Source organism: Salmo salar, chromosome ssa13 (genome assembly GCF_905237065.1).
Source record: "Salmo salar chromosome ssa13, Ssal_v3.1, whole genome shotgun sequence".
Classification (NCBI taxonomy): domain Eukaryota; kingdom Metazoa; phylum Chordata; class Actinopteri; order Salmoniformes; family Salmonidae; genus Salmo; species Salmo salar.
Genome location: NC_059454.1, coordinates 95,407,675 through 95,420,350, shown reverse-complemented (window position 1 = coordinate 95,420,350; position 12,676 = coordinate 95,407,675). Strand labels below are relative to the sequence as shown.

General features: G+C 44.0%; 1 protein-coding gene across 19 annotated transcripts in view; it reads left to right on the top strand.

Moving 5' to 3' along the window:
* The window catches only part of LOC106568134 (dematin), a 30,580-nt gene extending 18,910 nt beyond the window's left edge, over window positions 1–11,670 (top strand). For 18 of the 19 annotated variants that reach the window (XM_045692450.1, XM_014138193.2, XM_045692449.1 and 15 more), the window contains 12 exons: window positions 91–117; window positions 304–400; window positions 509–553; window positions 662–796; window positions 2,085–2,188; window positions 2,367–2,487; window positions 2,567–2,607; window positions 2,690–2,735; window positions 9,150–9,157; window positions 9,458–9,523; window positions 9,617–9,697; window positions 11,262–11,670. In XM_045692450.1, coding sequence (XP_045548406.1) covers window positions 91–117; window positions 304–400; window positions 509–553; window positions 662–796; window positions 2,085–2,188; window positions 2,367–2,487; window positions 2,567–2,607; window positions 2,690–2,735; window positions 9,150–9,157; window positions 9,458–9,523; window positions 9,617–9,697; window positions 11,262–11,375 — 885 coding nt within the window. In that variant the 3' untranslated portion in view covers window positions 11,376–11,670. The remainder of the gene's footprint in view (window positions 1–90; window positions 118–303; window positions 401–508; window positions 554–661; window positions 797–2,084; window positions 2,189–2,366; window positions 2,488–2,566; window positions 2,608–2,689; window positions 2,736–9,149; window positions 9,158–9,457; window positions 9,524–9,616; window positions 9,698–11,261) is intronic. The other variant, XR_006758399.1, reaches the window with a different exon arrangement.
* The last annotated feature ends 1,006 nt before the right edge of the window (window positions 11,671–12,676 follow it).

The following is a 12,676-nucleotide window of genomic DNA, read 5'->3' as shown; positions in this document are numbered from 1 at the left end:
CACACACAATTCATGTTACAGTAAGTAACTCGTAAAGGCTGTTTAGGAAGAGAAGTGTGATGTGACTGTGTTCTCCTCTTCCATCTCCAGAGATCCCTCTCTCCTCCCTCTCCTGAGGTAAGACACTTCTTCAGACCTCTCTCCTTTCCTGACCTCCCCTTCTTCTCTCCCCTGTCTCCCCCTCCCTTTATTTCTCTGTGTTGCGCTGTGTAGGTGTTTCTCTTCATCCAGTTACCCAGCAGCACTAACTCTCTCCGTTTCTCTCCATATATTTCTCTCTCCTCTCTCTATTCTCTCTCTCAGCTGAAGGTGTGTAGGGAGGATGGAGGGTCTCCAGGAGGCTCCACAATTCAGCTCCGAAAGACATCCATTCCCCTACAGCAGCATTTCCACAGGCCAGGTACACACACACATGCACGTATGCACACACAAACACACACACTCACACACACGTGCACCAACGCACACACACACACACATACTTTTCTAATTCTGTGTTTTATTTCAGATAATGGTGCCAATATCTACATGAAGCTGCCTAATTTTAAACAAGGTACTGTATATTTGTGTGTGTGTTTGGCTTTGAGATTTGTGTAAGCCTGTACGTGTGTGTGTGTGTGTGTGTGTGTGTGTGTGTAATTCTTTCTCTCCCTGTCTGTAGAGGTCAGCAAGCAGCAGGTGATGGGCAGCATTATCCAGTCGTCTAAGTTCCCAGCAGCTCAGAAACCAGACCCCAACCTGCCCTCAAAGATAGAGACAGAGTACTGGCCCTGTCCTCCCTCACTGGCTGCTATGGGTAAGATCCACGCACCCACATACATGTTTGTTTTACTATCCTTTTGGGGACCAGACAATTGATTCCCATTCAAAATCATATTTTTCCTAACTTCTAACCCTTAACCTATACCTAAGTCCAAACACCTAACCCTATAGAATGAGTTTACCACTCCTGATGTAAATTTAAGATTTATACTCAGTCGTTTCTCACACAGTATTCAAGATTCTGCCCTCAATGCATAGTCTCCAATAGAGACACATCCTATGACGCTCCTCACCATCACAGATCTGTCAGGTGTGGTGGGGTGTGAGTAATACCTGTGTGATTCATTCAAACCAAGTACTGCTGCAAAACCTGTTGATAAACGTTGTGTATTGCATTTAATGCTTTGAAGGTAGTGATTAGAAAGTTTTCCTGCAAATTTTGTCTGACCCCAGTAATGAGAGTATGGGCACGAACTGCAAAAATCACTGAAGCTGGAGACTCATATCTCCCTCACTAGCTTTAAGCACCAGCTGTCAGAGCAGCTCACAGATCACTGCACCTGTACATAGCCCATCTGTAAACAGCCCATCCAACTACCTCATCCCCATACTATATTTATTTATTTATTTGTCTTGCTCCTTTGCACCCCAGTATCTCTACTTGCACATTCATCTTCTGCACATCTAGCAAAAATGCTCTCCTAACCTGCTACGAAAATCCCTTTGTATCGAAGTGGCGTGAAAAGTGTGTCCCAGCTAGCTTGCTGTGTTTTTGGCCAGGCTAATCTAGAGGCGAAAGAAACGCACACCTATTTAGGCGAGGTGCTGGCTAGCGGAGTAGAACACATGAAAAATTAAAGGAGAGCCACACACTCTAGGAGCTCCGATGCAAAAATGTAATAACCAAGGTTTCGACAGACAAGCTGTCTTCATCAGGGTATAGCCAGGCTGTCAGCTAGCTACTACTAGCAAGGGAAGGCGGCAACACTTCACAAAATGAAATGACAGAAATAAAAAACGTTGCTATCGCCCCCTTATGAATGGGAGTGGGACCGGTGAGGATATCATGTTACCAAAAGATGTCTGCTGTTCCAAAATTCCCACTCCACGCACATGAACAGAGTGAAGCTTGTAGGAAGTAGCCTTAAGCCTCAAATAGCCTTTTTCCTTGTGGGGTCCAGCAAAATGTCCCCACAAATGTCCTTGCTTTACCATCCTTGTGAGGACTTCTGGTCCCCACAAGGATAGAAAAACCAAACACACACACGTGATTGGATAGGTAGTGGTAGTGTGTGGTCTGACCTCTCCTGTTGTTGCCACAGAGATCGAGTGGAGGAAGAGGAAGGAGGAAGAGGACGAGGGGAAGGATGAGTTTGAAGTCCTGACTGATGACACCAAGACACTACAGGAGCAGGAACTCCACAAGGTAACTCTTCACATGGATTCCTTCTTCGTAATGTATTACATAAGTGCTTTTAGAATGCTTATTCAGTATATACAGTATATTATCATAGGAAGTTTTACCGTCTTCACTAATCAATATTTATCGATTGATGGTGTGTCTGTGTGCATGGGTGTGTTTGTGTGTGTGGCGTGTGTGCCAGATCAAGTCTAACCTGGGCAGGCTGATCCTGAAGGAGGAGAAGGAGGAGCAGGAGAAGGCTCTACTTGACATTGGCCGCAGGAAGACGCAGTCACTGCCAGACAGAACACACATGCACACAAGTAAGTTACAGTCCATTGTGTATGTCTGTGAGTGTGTGTGCTCGAACCTGATTCTGATTGGTTGCGCTGATGTCTTCAGGTTTCTCCTTGAAGTTGTCCTCCAGTTCAGGTCTGACCAGGGTGAGTGTACAGTGTGTTTGCATGTGTTGCAGTAAGTGTGTGTGTGTGTGCGTGATGATTTATATGTGTTACCTCTGTGCAGATGCAGTCTGCAGAGTTCACTACAGAGGGAAATCAGGGCAAAACAGGTAGGCTACAGGTATTATGTATTACAAAAACAGTTGTAGTAGTGAAGTAGGACCTACACAATCAGTTTCACCAAATTACGATTTTGTGTCACTGGTCTACACACAATACCCCATAATGTCTACCTCATCTCTGTACCCCACACATATAGTTATTTGTAAGGACCCTCAGTCAAACAGTGAATTCATAACAATAATTAAAACACAAAGACCAGAGAGTTTTCCAATGCCTCGCAAAGAAGAGCATCTATGGCAAGACTTGAAAATGGCTGTCTAGCAATGATCAACAACCAACTTGACAGAGCATGAAGAATTTTATAAATGATAATTATTGATTGATTCACAAAATTTGTCATTATGGGGTATTGTGTATAGATGGGTGAAAAAATCTATTTAATCCATTTTGAATTGAGGCTGAAACAACAAAATGCACATACAGTGCCTTCGGAAAGTATTCAGACCCCTTGACTTTTTCCACATTTTGTTACGTTACAGCCTTATTCTAAAATTGATTAAATAAAACATTTTCCTCATCAATCTACACACAATACCCCATAATGACAAAGTGAAAACAAGTTTTTAGAAATGTTGCTAATTTATTAAAAATATAAAACCTTGTGTCTTATTTATGTAAGTATTCAGACCCTTTGCTATGAGACTCGAAATTGAGCTCAGGTGCATCCTGTTTCTATTGGTCATCCTTGATGTTTCTACAACTTGATTGGAGTCCACCTGTGGTAAATTCAATTGATTGGACATGATTTGGAAAGTAACACAACTGTCTATATAAGGTCCCACAGTTGAAAGTGTATGTCAGACCAAACCCCAAGCCGTGAGGTCGAAGGAATTGTCTGTAGAAATCCGAGACAGGATTGTGTCGAGGCATAGATCTGGGGAAGGGTACCAAAACATTTCTGCAGCATTGAAGCTCCCTAAGAACACAGTGGCTTCCATCATTCTTAAATGAAAGATGTTTGGAACCACCAAGACTTTTCCTAGAGCTGGCCGCTCGGCCAAACAGCAATCGGGGGAGAAGGACCTTGGTCAGGGAGGTAACGAATAACTCTAATGGTCAATGACAGAGCTCCAGAGTTCCTCTGTGGAGATGGGAGAACCTTCCAGAAGGACAACCATCTCTGCAGCACTCCAACAATCAGGTCTTTATGGTAGATTGGCCAGATAGAAGCCACTTCTCAGTAAAAGGCACATGACAGCCCACTTGGAGTTGCCAAAAGTCACCCAAAAGAAACAAGATTATCTGGTCTGATGAAACCAAGATTGAACTCTATGGCCTGAATGCCAAGTGTCACGTCTTTAGGAAACCTGGCACCATCCCTACGGTTAAGCGTGGTGGTAGTGTAACTGTGTAGGTTCCGTCCCTCTCCTCGCCCCAACCCGGGCTCGAACCAGGGACCCTTGCACACATCAACAACTGACACCCACGAAGCATCGTTACCCATCGCGCCACAAAAGCCGCGGCCCTTGCAACGCAAGGGGAAACCCTACTTCAGGTCTCAGAGCGAGTGACGTCACTGATTGAAACGCTATTAGTGCGCACCACCGCTAACTAACTAGCCATTTCACATCGGTTACACTCACCCCCCTTTTGACCTCCTCCTTTTCCGCAGCAACCAATGATCCGGGTCACGGCACCAATGTAACTGTGTAGGTTCCGTCCCTCTCTTCGCCCCAACCTGGGCTCGAACCAGGGACCCTTGCACACATCAACAACTGACACCCACAAAGCATCGTTACCCATCGCGCCACAAAAGCCGCGGCCCTTGCAACGCAAGGGGAAACCCTACTTCAGGTCTCAGAGCGAGTGACGTCACTGATTGAAACGCTATTAGCGCGCACCACCGCTAACTAACTAGCCATTTCACATCGGTTACAGTAGCAGCATCATGCTGTGGGGATGTTTTTCAGCAGCAGGGACTGGGAGACTAGTCAGGATCAAGGGAAAGATGAACAGAGCAAAGTACAGAGATATCCTTGATGAAAACCTGCTCCAGAGTGCTCAGGACCTTAGAATGGGGCGACGGTTCACCTTCCAACAGGGCCATGACCCTAAGCACACAACCAAGACAATGCAGGAGTGGTTTCGGGACCAGTCTCTGAATGTCCTTGAGTGGCCCAGCCAGAGCCTGGACTTGAACCCGATTTGAAAATCTCTGGAGAGACCTGAAAATAGCTGTGCAGCGACTCTCCCTATCCAACCTGATAGAGTTTAAGTGGACCTGCAGAGAAGAATGGGAGAAACTCCCCAAATACAAGCTTGTAGCGTCATACCCAAGAAGACTCGAGGCTGTAGTCGCTGAGGTGCTTCAACAAAGTACTAGGTAAAGGGGCGGCAGGTAGCCTAGTGGTTAGAGCGTTGGACTAGTAACCGAAAGGTTGCAAGATCAAATCCCCGAGCTGACAAGGTGAACATCTGTTGTTCTGCTCCTGAACAAGGCAGTTAACCCACTGTTCCTAGGCTGTCATTGAAAAGAAGAATTTGTTCTTAACTGACTTGCCTAGTTAAATAAAGGGGGGAAAAAAGGTTCTGAATACTTACATAAATGGAATTTTTCAGTTTTTCTTATTTTTAATAAATGTGAAAAAAATCTAAACCTATTTTTGCTTGGTCATTATGGGGTATTGTGTGTACAGTTGTGGCCAAAAGTTTTGAGAATGACACAAATATAAATGTTTACCGTCTGCTGCCTGAGCTTGTATGATGGAAATTTGAATATACTCCAGAATGTTATGAAGAGTGATCAGATGAATTGCAAAGTCCCTCTTTGCCATGCAAATGAACTGAATCCCCCAAAAACATTTCCACTGCATTTCAGCCCTGCCACAAAAGGACCAGCTGACATCATGTCAGTGATTCTCTCGTTAACACAGGTTTGAGTGTTGACGAAGACAAGGCTGGAGATCACTCTGTCATGCTGATTGAGTTCGAATAACAGACTGAAAGCTTCAAAGGGAGGGTGGTGCTTGGAATCGTTGTTCTTCCTCTGTCAACCATGGTTACCTGCAAGGAAACACGTGCCGTCATCATTGCTTTGTACAAAAAGGGTTTCACGGGCAAGGATATTGCTGCCAGTAAGATTGCACCTAAATAACCATTTATCGGATCATCAAGAACTTCTAGGAGAGTGGTTCAATTGTTGTGAAGAAGGCTTCAGGGTGCCCAAGAAAGTCCAGTAAGCGCCAGGACCGTCTCCTAAAGTTGATTCAGCTGCGGGATCGGGGCACCACCAGTACAGAGCTTGCTCAGGAATGGCAGCAGGCAGGTGTGAGTGCATCTGCACGCACAGTGAGGCGAAGACTTTTGGAGGATGGCCTGGTGTCTAAGAAGAGCAGCAAAGAAGCCACTTCTCTCCAGGAAAAACATCAGGGACAGACTGATATTCTGCAAAAGGTACAGGGATTGGAATGCTGAGGACTGGGGTAAAGTCATTTTCTCTGATGAATCCCCTTTCCGATTGTTTGGGGCATCCGGAAAAAAACTTGTCCGGAGAAGACAAGGTGAGCGCAACCATCAATCCTGTGTCATGCCAACAGTAAAGCATCCTGAGACCATTCATGTGTGGGGTTGCTTCTCAGCCAAGGGAGTGGGCTCACTCACAATTTTGCCTAAGAACACAGCCATGAATAAAGAATGGTACCAACACATCCTCCGAGAGTAACTTCTCCCAACCATCCAGGAACAGTTTGGTGACGAACAATGCCTTTTCCAGCATGATGGCGCACCTTACCATAAGGCAAAAGTGATAACTAGGCGGCTCGGAGAACAAAACATCCATATTTTGGGTCCATGGCCAGGAAACTCCCCAGACCTTAATCCCATTGAGAACTTGTGGTCAATCCTCAAGAGGCGGGTGGACAAACAAAAACCCACAAATTCTGACAAACTCCAAGCATTGATTATGCAAGAATGGGCTGCCATCAGTCAGGATGTGGCCCAGAAGTTAATTGACAGCATGCCAGGGCGGATTGCAGAGGTCTTTGAAAAAGAAGGGTCAGCACTGAAAATATTGACTCTTTGCATCAACTTCATGTAATTGTCAATAAAAGCCTTTGACACTTATGAAATGCTTGTAATTATACTTCAGTATTCCATAGTAACATCTGACAAAAATATCTAAAGACACTAAGGCAGCAGACTGTGAAAATGTATATTTGTGTCATTCTCAAAACTTTTGGCAACGACTGTAGATTGATAAGGGGGGGACGATTTAATACATTTTAGAATATGGCTGTAACGTAACAAAATGTGAATGCACTGCATATACAGTACCAGTCAAAAGTTTGGACACACCTACTCATTCAAGGGTTTTCTTTATTTTTTACTATTTTCTACATTGTAGAATAATAGTGAAGACATCTAAACTATGAAATAACACATAAGAAATCATGTAGTAACCAAAAAGTGTTAAACAAATCAAAATATATTTTATATTTGAGATTCTTCAAAGTAGCCACCCTTTGCCTTGATGACAGCTTTGCACACTCTTGGCATTCTCTCAACCAGCTTCATGAGGAATGCTTTTCCAACAGTCTTGAAGGACTTCCCACATGCTGAGCCCTTGTTGGCTGCTTTTCCTTCACTCTGCGGTCCAACTCATCCCAAACCATCTCAATTGGGTTGAGGTCAGGTGATTGTGGAGGCCAGGTCATCTGATGCAGCACTCCATCACTCTCCTTCTTGGTCAAATAGCCCTTACACAGCCTGGAGATGTGTTTTGGGTCATTGTCCTGTTGAAAAACAAATGGCGTATCGCTGCAGAATGCTGTAGTAGCCATGCTGGTTAAGTGTGCCTTGAATTGTAAATAAATCACAGAGAGTGTCACCAGCAAAGCACCCCCACACCATCACACCACCTCCTCCATGCTTCACGGTGGCAACCACACATGCTGAGATCATCTGTTCACCTACTCTGCGTCTCACAAAGACACAGCAGTTGGAACCAAAAATCTCAGAATTTGGACACATCAGACTAAAGGACAGATTTCCACCTGTCTAATGTCCATTGCTCGTGTTTTTTGGACCAAGCAAGAGTCTTCTTGTTATTGGTGTCCTTTAGTTGTGATTTATTTGCAGAAATTCGACCATGAAGGCCTGATTCACGCAGGCACCTCTGAACAGTTGATGTTGAGATGTGTCTGTTACTTTAACTCTGTGAAGCATTTATTTGGAGTTAACTCTAATGAACGTATCCTCTGCAGCAGAGGTAACTCTGGGTCTTCCTTTCTTGTGGCGGTCCTCATGAGAGCCAGTTTCATCATAGCGCTTTTTTGTTTTTGCGACTGCACCTCAAGAGACTTTCAAAGTTCTTGAAATGTTCCGTATTGACTGAACTTCTGACCCACTGGGATGTCTTAAAGTAATGATGGACTGTCGTTTCTCTTTGCTTATTTGAGCTGTTCTTGCCATAATATGGACTTGGTTTTTTACCAAATCGGTCTATCTTCTGTGGAGCACCCCTACCTTGTCACAACACAGCTGATTGGCTCAAACGCATTAAGAAGGAAAGAAATTCCACAAATTAACTTTTAACAAGGCACATCTGTTAATTTAAATGTATTCCAGGTGACTACCTCACGAAGCTGGTTGAGAGAGGGCAAAGCTGTCATCAAGGCAAAGAGTGGCTACTTTGAAGAATCTCAAATATAAAATATATTTTGCTTTAACACTTTTTTTGTTTACTACATGATTCCATATGTGTTATTTCAGTTTTTCACTATTGTTTTACAATGTAGAAAATAGTCAAAATAAAGAAAAACCCTAGAATGAGTTGGTGTGTCAACTTTTGACTGGTTCTGTATATACACACAGTAGCCAGTTGCCTCCAGAACAGCCTAAATTCTTTGTGGAATGGATTCCACAAGGTGTGGCATTCAAATTATGCTCAGTTGGTATCAAGGGACCTAACGTGTGCCAGGAAAACATTCCCCACATCATTACACCACCGCCACCAGCCTGTACCGTTGACACCAGGCAGGATGGGGCCATGGACTCATGTTGCTTATGCCAAATCCTGACTCTGCCATCAGCATGTTTTTCCACTCCTTAATTGTCCAGTGAAGGTGATCGCGTGCCCACTGGAGACGCTTCTTCTTGTTTTTAGCTTATAGGAGTAAAACCTGGTGTGGTCGTCAGCTGCAATAGCCCATCTGTGACAAGGAATGACGAGTTGTGTACTGTGCCATTATTTGCCCCAATGCCTGAATGCCTGTTTTATATATCAAGCTACAGCCATGTGACTCACTGTCTGTAGGAGCGAACTAATTTCGTGAACGGGGTGGTGTACCTAATAAACTGGCCACTGAGTGTATATTAAAGTGTATATCTACAGCCTTTTATATGTTGAATATAACTATTTAATTATCTTCTTTTCTCTTGTCTCTCCCTGTTGTGTTGTGCAGCTGAAAAGGTAAGGGTGTTCTTATGCCAGGATTTATTCTGATCAGCACCAGGTCCGCGTTAATATCTAACTGAGCCGACATCTGTAGCCTTGACATGCGATCTCCACGAAAGCGATAACATTGCCTTTTAAAAAGCTGTGTTGTCTACAAGCGTGGTCAGGTTGAATCCCAGCCTTATTTTCATACCGACTCTTCCCTCTGCTCAAGTCATATCTATCTACCGCCAAGGCATTTTGATTACACAAACGGTGTGTGCGTGCGTGCGTGCGTGCGTGCGTGTGTGTGTGTGTGTGTGTGTGTGTGTCTAGAATGGAGAGGCACCGCGGGAAAGGATGGACAGAGGAAACTCACTGCCAAGTATGCTGGAACAGAAGGTGAGCACTGGTGAATACGTACCACGCATTCATGCACACAGGCAAAAATACATATAATAAAGACCCAGACAAAACTGTGTTTTTTCTCCTCAGATCTACCCATATGAAATGCTCATAGTCACCCATAGAGGGCGCTGCAAGCTGCCGCCGGGTGTGGACCGTACCAGACTGGAGGTGTGTGTGCGTGTACATACGATATCATATGCGTCAAATGTACAGTTGAAGTCGGAGGTTTACATACATTTAGGTTGGAGTCATTAAAACTCGTTTTTCAACCACGCCACAAATTTCTTGTTAACAAACTATAGTTTTGCCAAGTCGGTTAGGACATCTACTTTGTGCATGACACAAGTAATTTTTCCAACAATTGTTTACAGACAGATTATTTCACTTATAATTCACTGTATCACAATTCCAGTGGGTCAGAAGTTTACATGCACTAAGTTGACTGCCTTTAAACAGCTTTGAAAATTCCAGAAAATTATGTCATGGCTTTTTGATAGGTTTCTGATAGGCTTATTGACATCATTTGAGTCAATTGGAGGTGTACCTGTGGATGTATTTCAAGGTACCACGTTCATCTGTACAAACAATAGTACGCAAGTATAAACACCATGGGACCACGCAGCCGTCATACCGCTCAGGAAGGAGACGGGTTCTGTCTGTGCAAATCAATCACCGAACAACAGCAAAGGACCCTGTGAAGATGCTGGAGGAAACCGGTACAAAAGTATCTATATCCACAGTAAAACAGGTTCTAAATCGACATAACCTGAAATGCGCTCAGCAAGGTAGAAGCCACTGCTCCAAAACCGCCATAAAAAAAGCCAGACTACGGTTTGCAACTGCACATGGGGACAAAGATCGTACTTTTTGGAGAAATGTCCTCTGGTCTGATGAAACAAAAATAGAACTGTTTGGCCATAATGACCATCGTTATGTTTGGAGGGAAAAGGGGGAGGATTGCAAGCCGAAAAACACCATCCCAACCATGAAGCACGGGGGTGGCAGCATCATGTTGTGGGGGTGCTTTGCTGCAGGAGGGACTGGTGCACTTAACAAAATAGATGGCATCATGAGGGATGAAAATTTGGTGGATATATTGAAGCAACATCTCAAGACATCAGTCAGGAAGTTAAAGCTTGGTCGCAAATGGGTCTTCCAAATGGGCAATGACCCAAGCAGACTCCCAAAGTTGTGGCAAAATGGCTTAAGGACAACAAAGTCAAGGTATTGGAGTGGCCATTACAAAGCCCTGACCTCAATCCCATAGAAAATTTGTGGGCAGAACTGAAAAAGCATGTGCGAGCAAGGAGGCCTACAAACCTGACTCAGTTACACCAGCTCTGTCAGGAGGAATGGGCCAAATTCACCCAACTTATTGTGGGAAGCTTGTGTAAGGCTACCCGAAACATTTGACCCAAGTTAAACAATTTAAGGCAATGCTACCAAATACTAATTGAGTGTATGTAAACTTCTGACCCACTGGGAATGTGATGAAAGAAATAAAAGCTGAAATAAATAATTATCTCTACTATTATTCTGACATTTCACATTCTTAAAATAATGTGGTGATCCTAACTGACCTAAGACAGGGAATTTTTACTAGGATTAAATGTCAGGAATTGTGAAACTGAGTTTAAATGGATTTGGCTAAGGTGTATGTAAACTTCCGACTTCAACTGTATGTATGAATGTGTTTGACTGTGTTACTAAGCGTGTGCGTCTTTCTCCTCAGAGACACCTGTCTCCTGAGGACTTTGAGCGTCTGTTCGGAATGCCCATCGCCGAGTTCGACTGTCTGTCACTATGGAAACGAAATCATTTGAAAAAGAATGTTCAACTTTTCTAGCAGAAAGTGACCTTATCCGTCACAGGAAACAGGAACCACTCCACTGCCTAACGAAGAATACCCCACAACACCAAACTATCACACCCTAACTAACCATATATACGTCACATCCTAACTAGTCCTATATCACTGTAGCCATATTCAACCTGTATGTTCCGACGTATCCTCTAGGGCTCTATTCAGTCACATCCGCTTTTGCCGACATCTGCATAGCGGTTGTTTTGGCGGTGTCAGAGGTAGAACTGCACTAGAGCTGTCAAATCCACAAGCGCCTCCTGGCTTTATACCTAAAGCGGACAATGCCATTGGTTGCACAGAGTTGCATTAAGAGAAATCCCATGTAGCCTTGTTTACAAGTTGGAACACTGGAATGTGAGATGTAATCTACACCTCCATTAAGCTGATAGAAATCCTCATCATTTAGTTTAGTGATTTTCAATTTGAGCGTCATTATTCTATATGGCATACATTCTGAACTTCTAACGCGAGTGGGACGGGTGCGGCTGCGTGACAATGATCAAGAGCAGCTGCTCACGTTTTGACAGCTCCGACTTAGTTACACCTCCAAAACATCAGCTATGCGAGTGTCTGCTGTCGCCGGTTAATGCTGGATTTGATTGAATCTGGGCCCTAGTCTCACTGGCTTTGATATAGAGCATCAGTACAGAGACAAGTCTTACCCCTAACCGACCTGATCATAAGCATTGAGAATCTCCTAGTATCCACTGCCTCCCCACCACATACACAGATGTGAATACTGTACACACACTATCTGGCCACACAATAATTATCACTGCTTTTAACACCTAGAAATGTGAAAATATCATTTTCATATTAAATCTACAGTGCATTCGGTAAGTGTTCAGACGTCCTCTTTTTTCCACATTGTTATGTTACAGCCTTATTCTTAAATGGATAAAAAAAAAAAAAAACATGTTTACATAAGTATTCAGACCCTTTACTCTGTGTTTTGTTGAAGCACCTTTGGCAGTGATTATAGCCTTGAGTCTTCTTGGGTATGACACAACAAGCTTGGCACACTTGTATTTGGAGAGTTTCTCCCAAGCACTGTCAGGTTGAATGGGGGGCGTCGCTGCACAGCTATTTTCAGGTCTCTCCAGAGATGTTCAATTGGTTTCAAGTCCAGGCTATGGCTGGGCTACTCAAGGACATTGAGACTGGTCCCGAAGCCACTCCTGCATTGTCTTGGCTGTGTGCTTAGGGTCCTGTTGGAAGGTGGACCTTCGCCCCAGTCTGAGGCCCTGAGCACTCTGGAGCAGGTTTTCATCAAGGATCTCTCT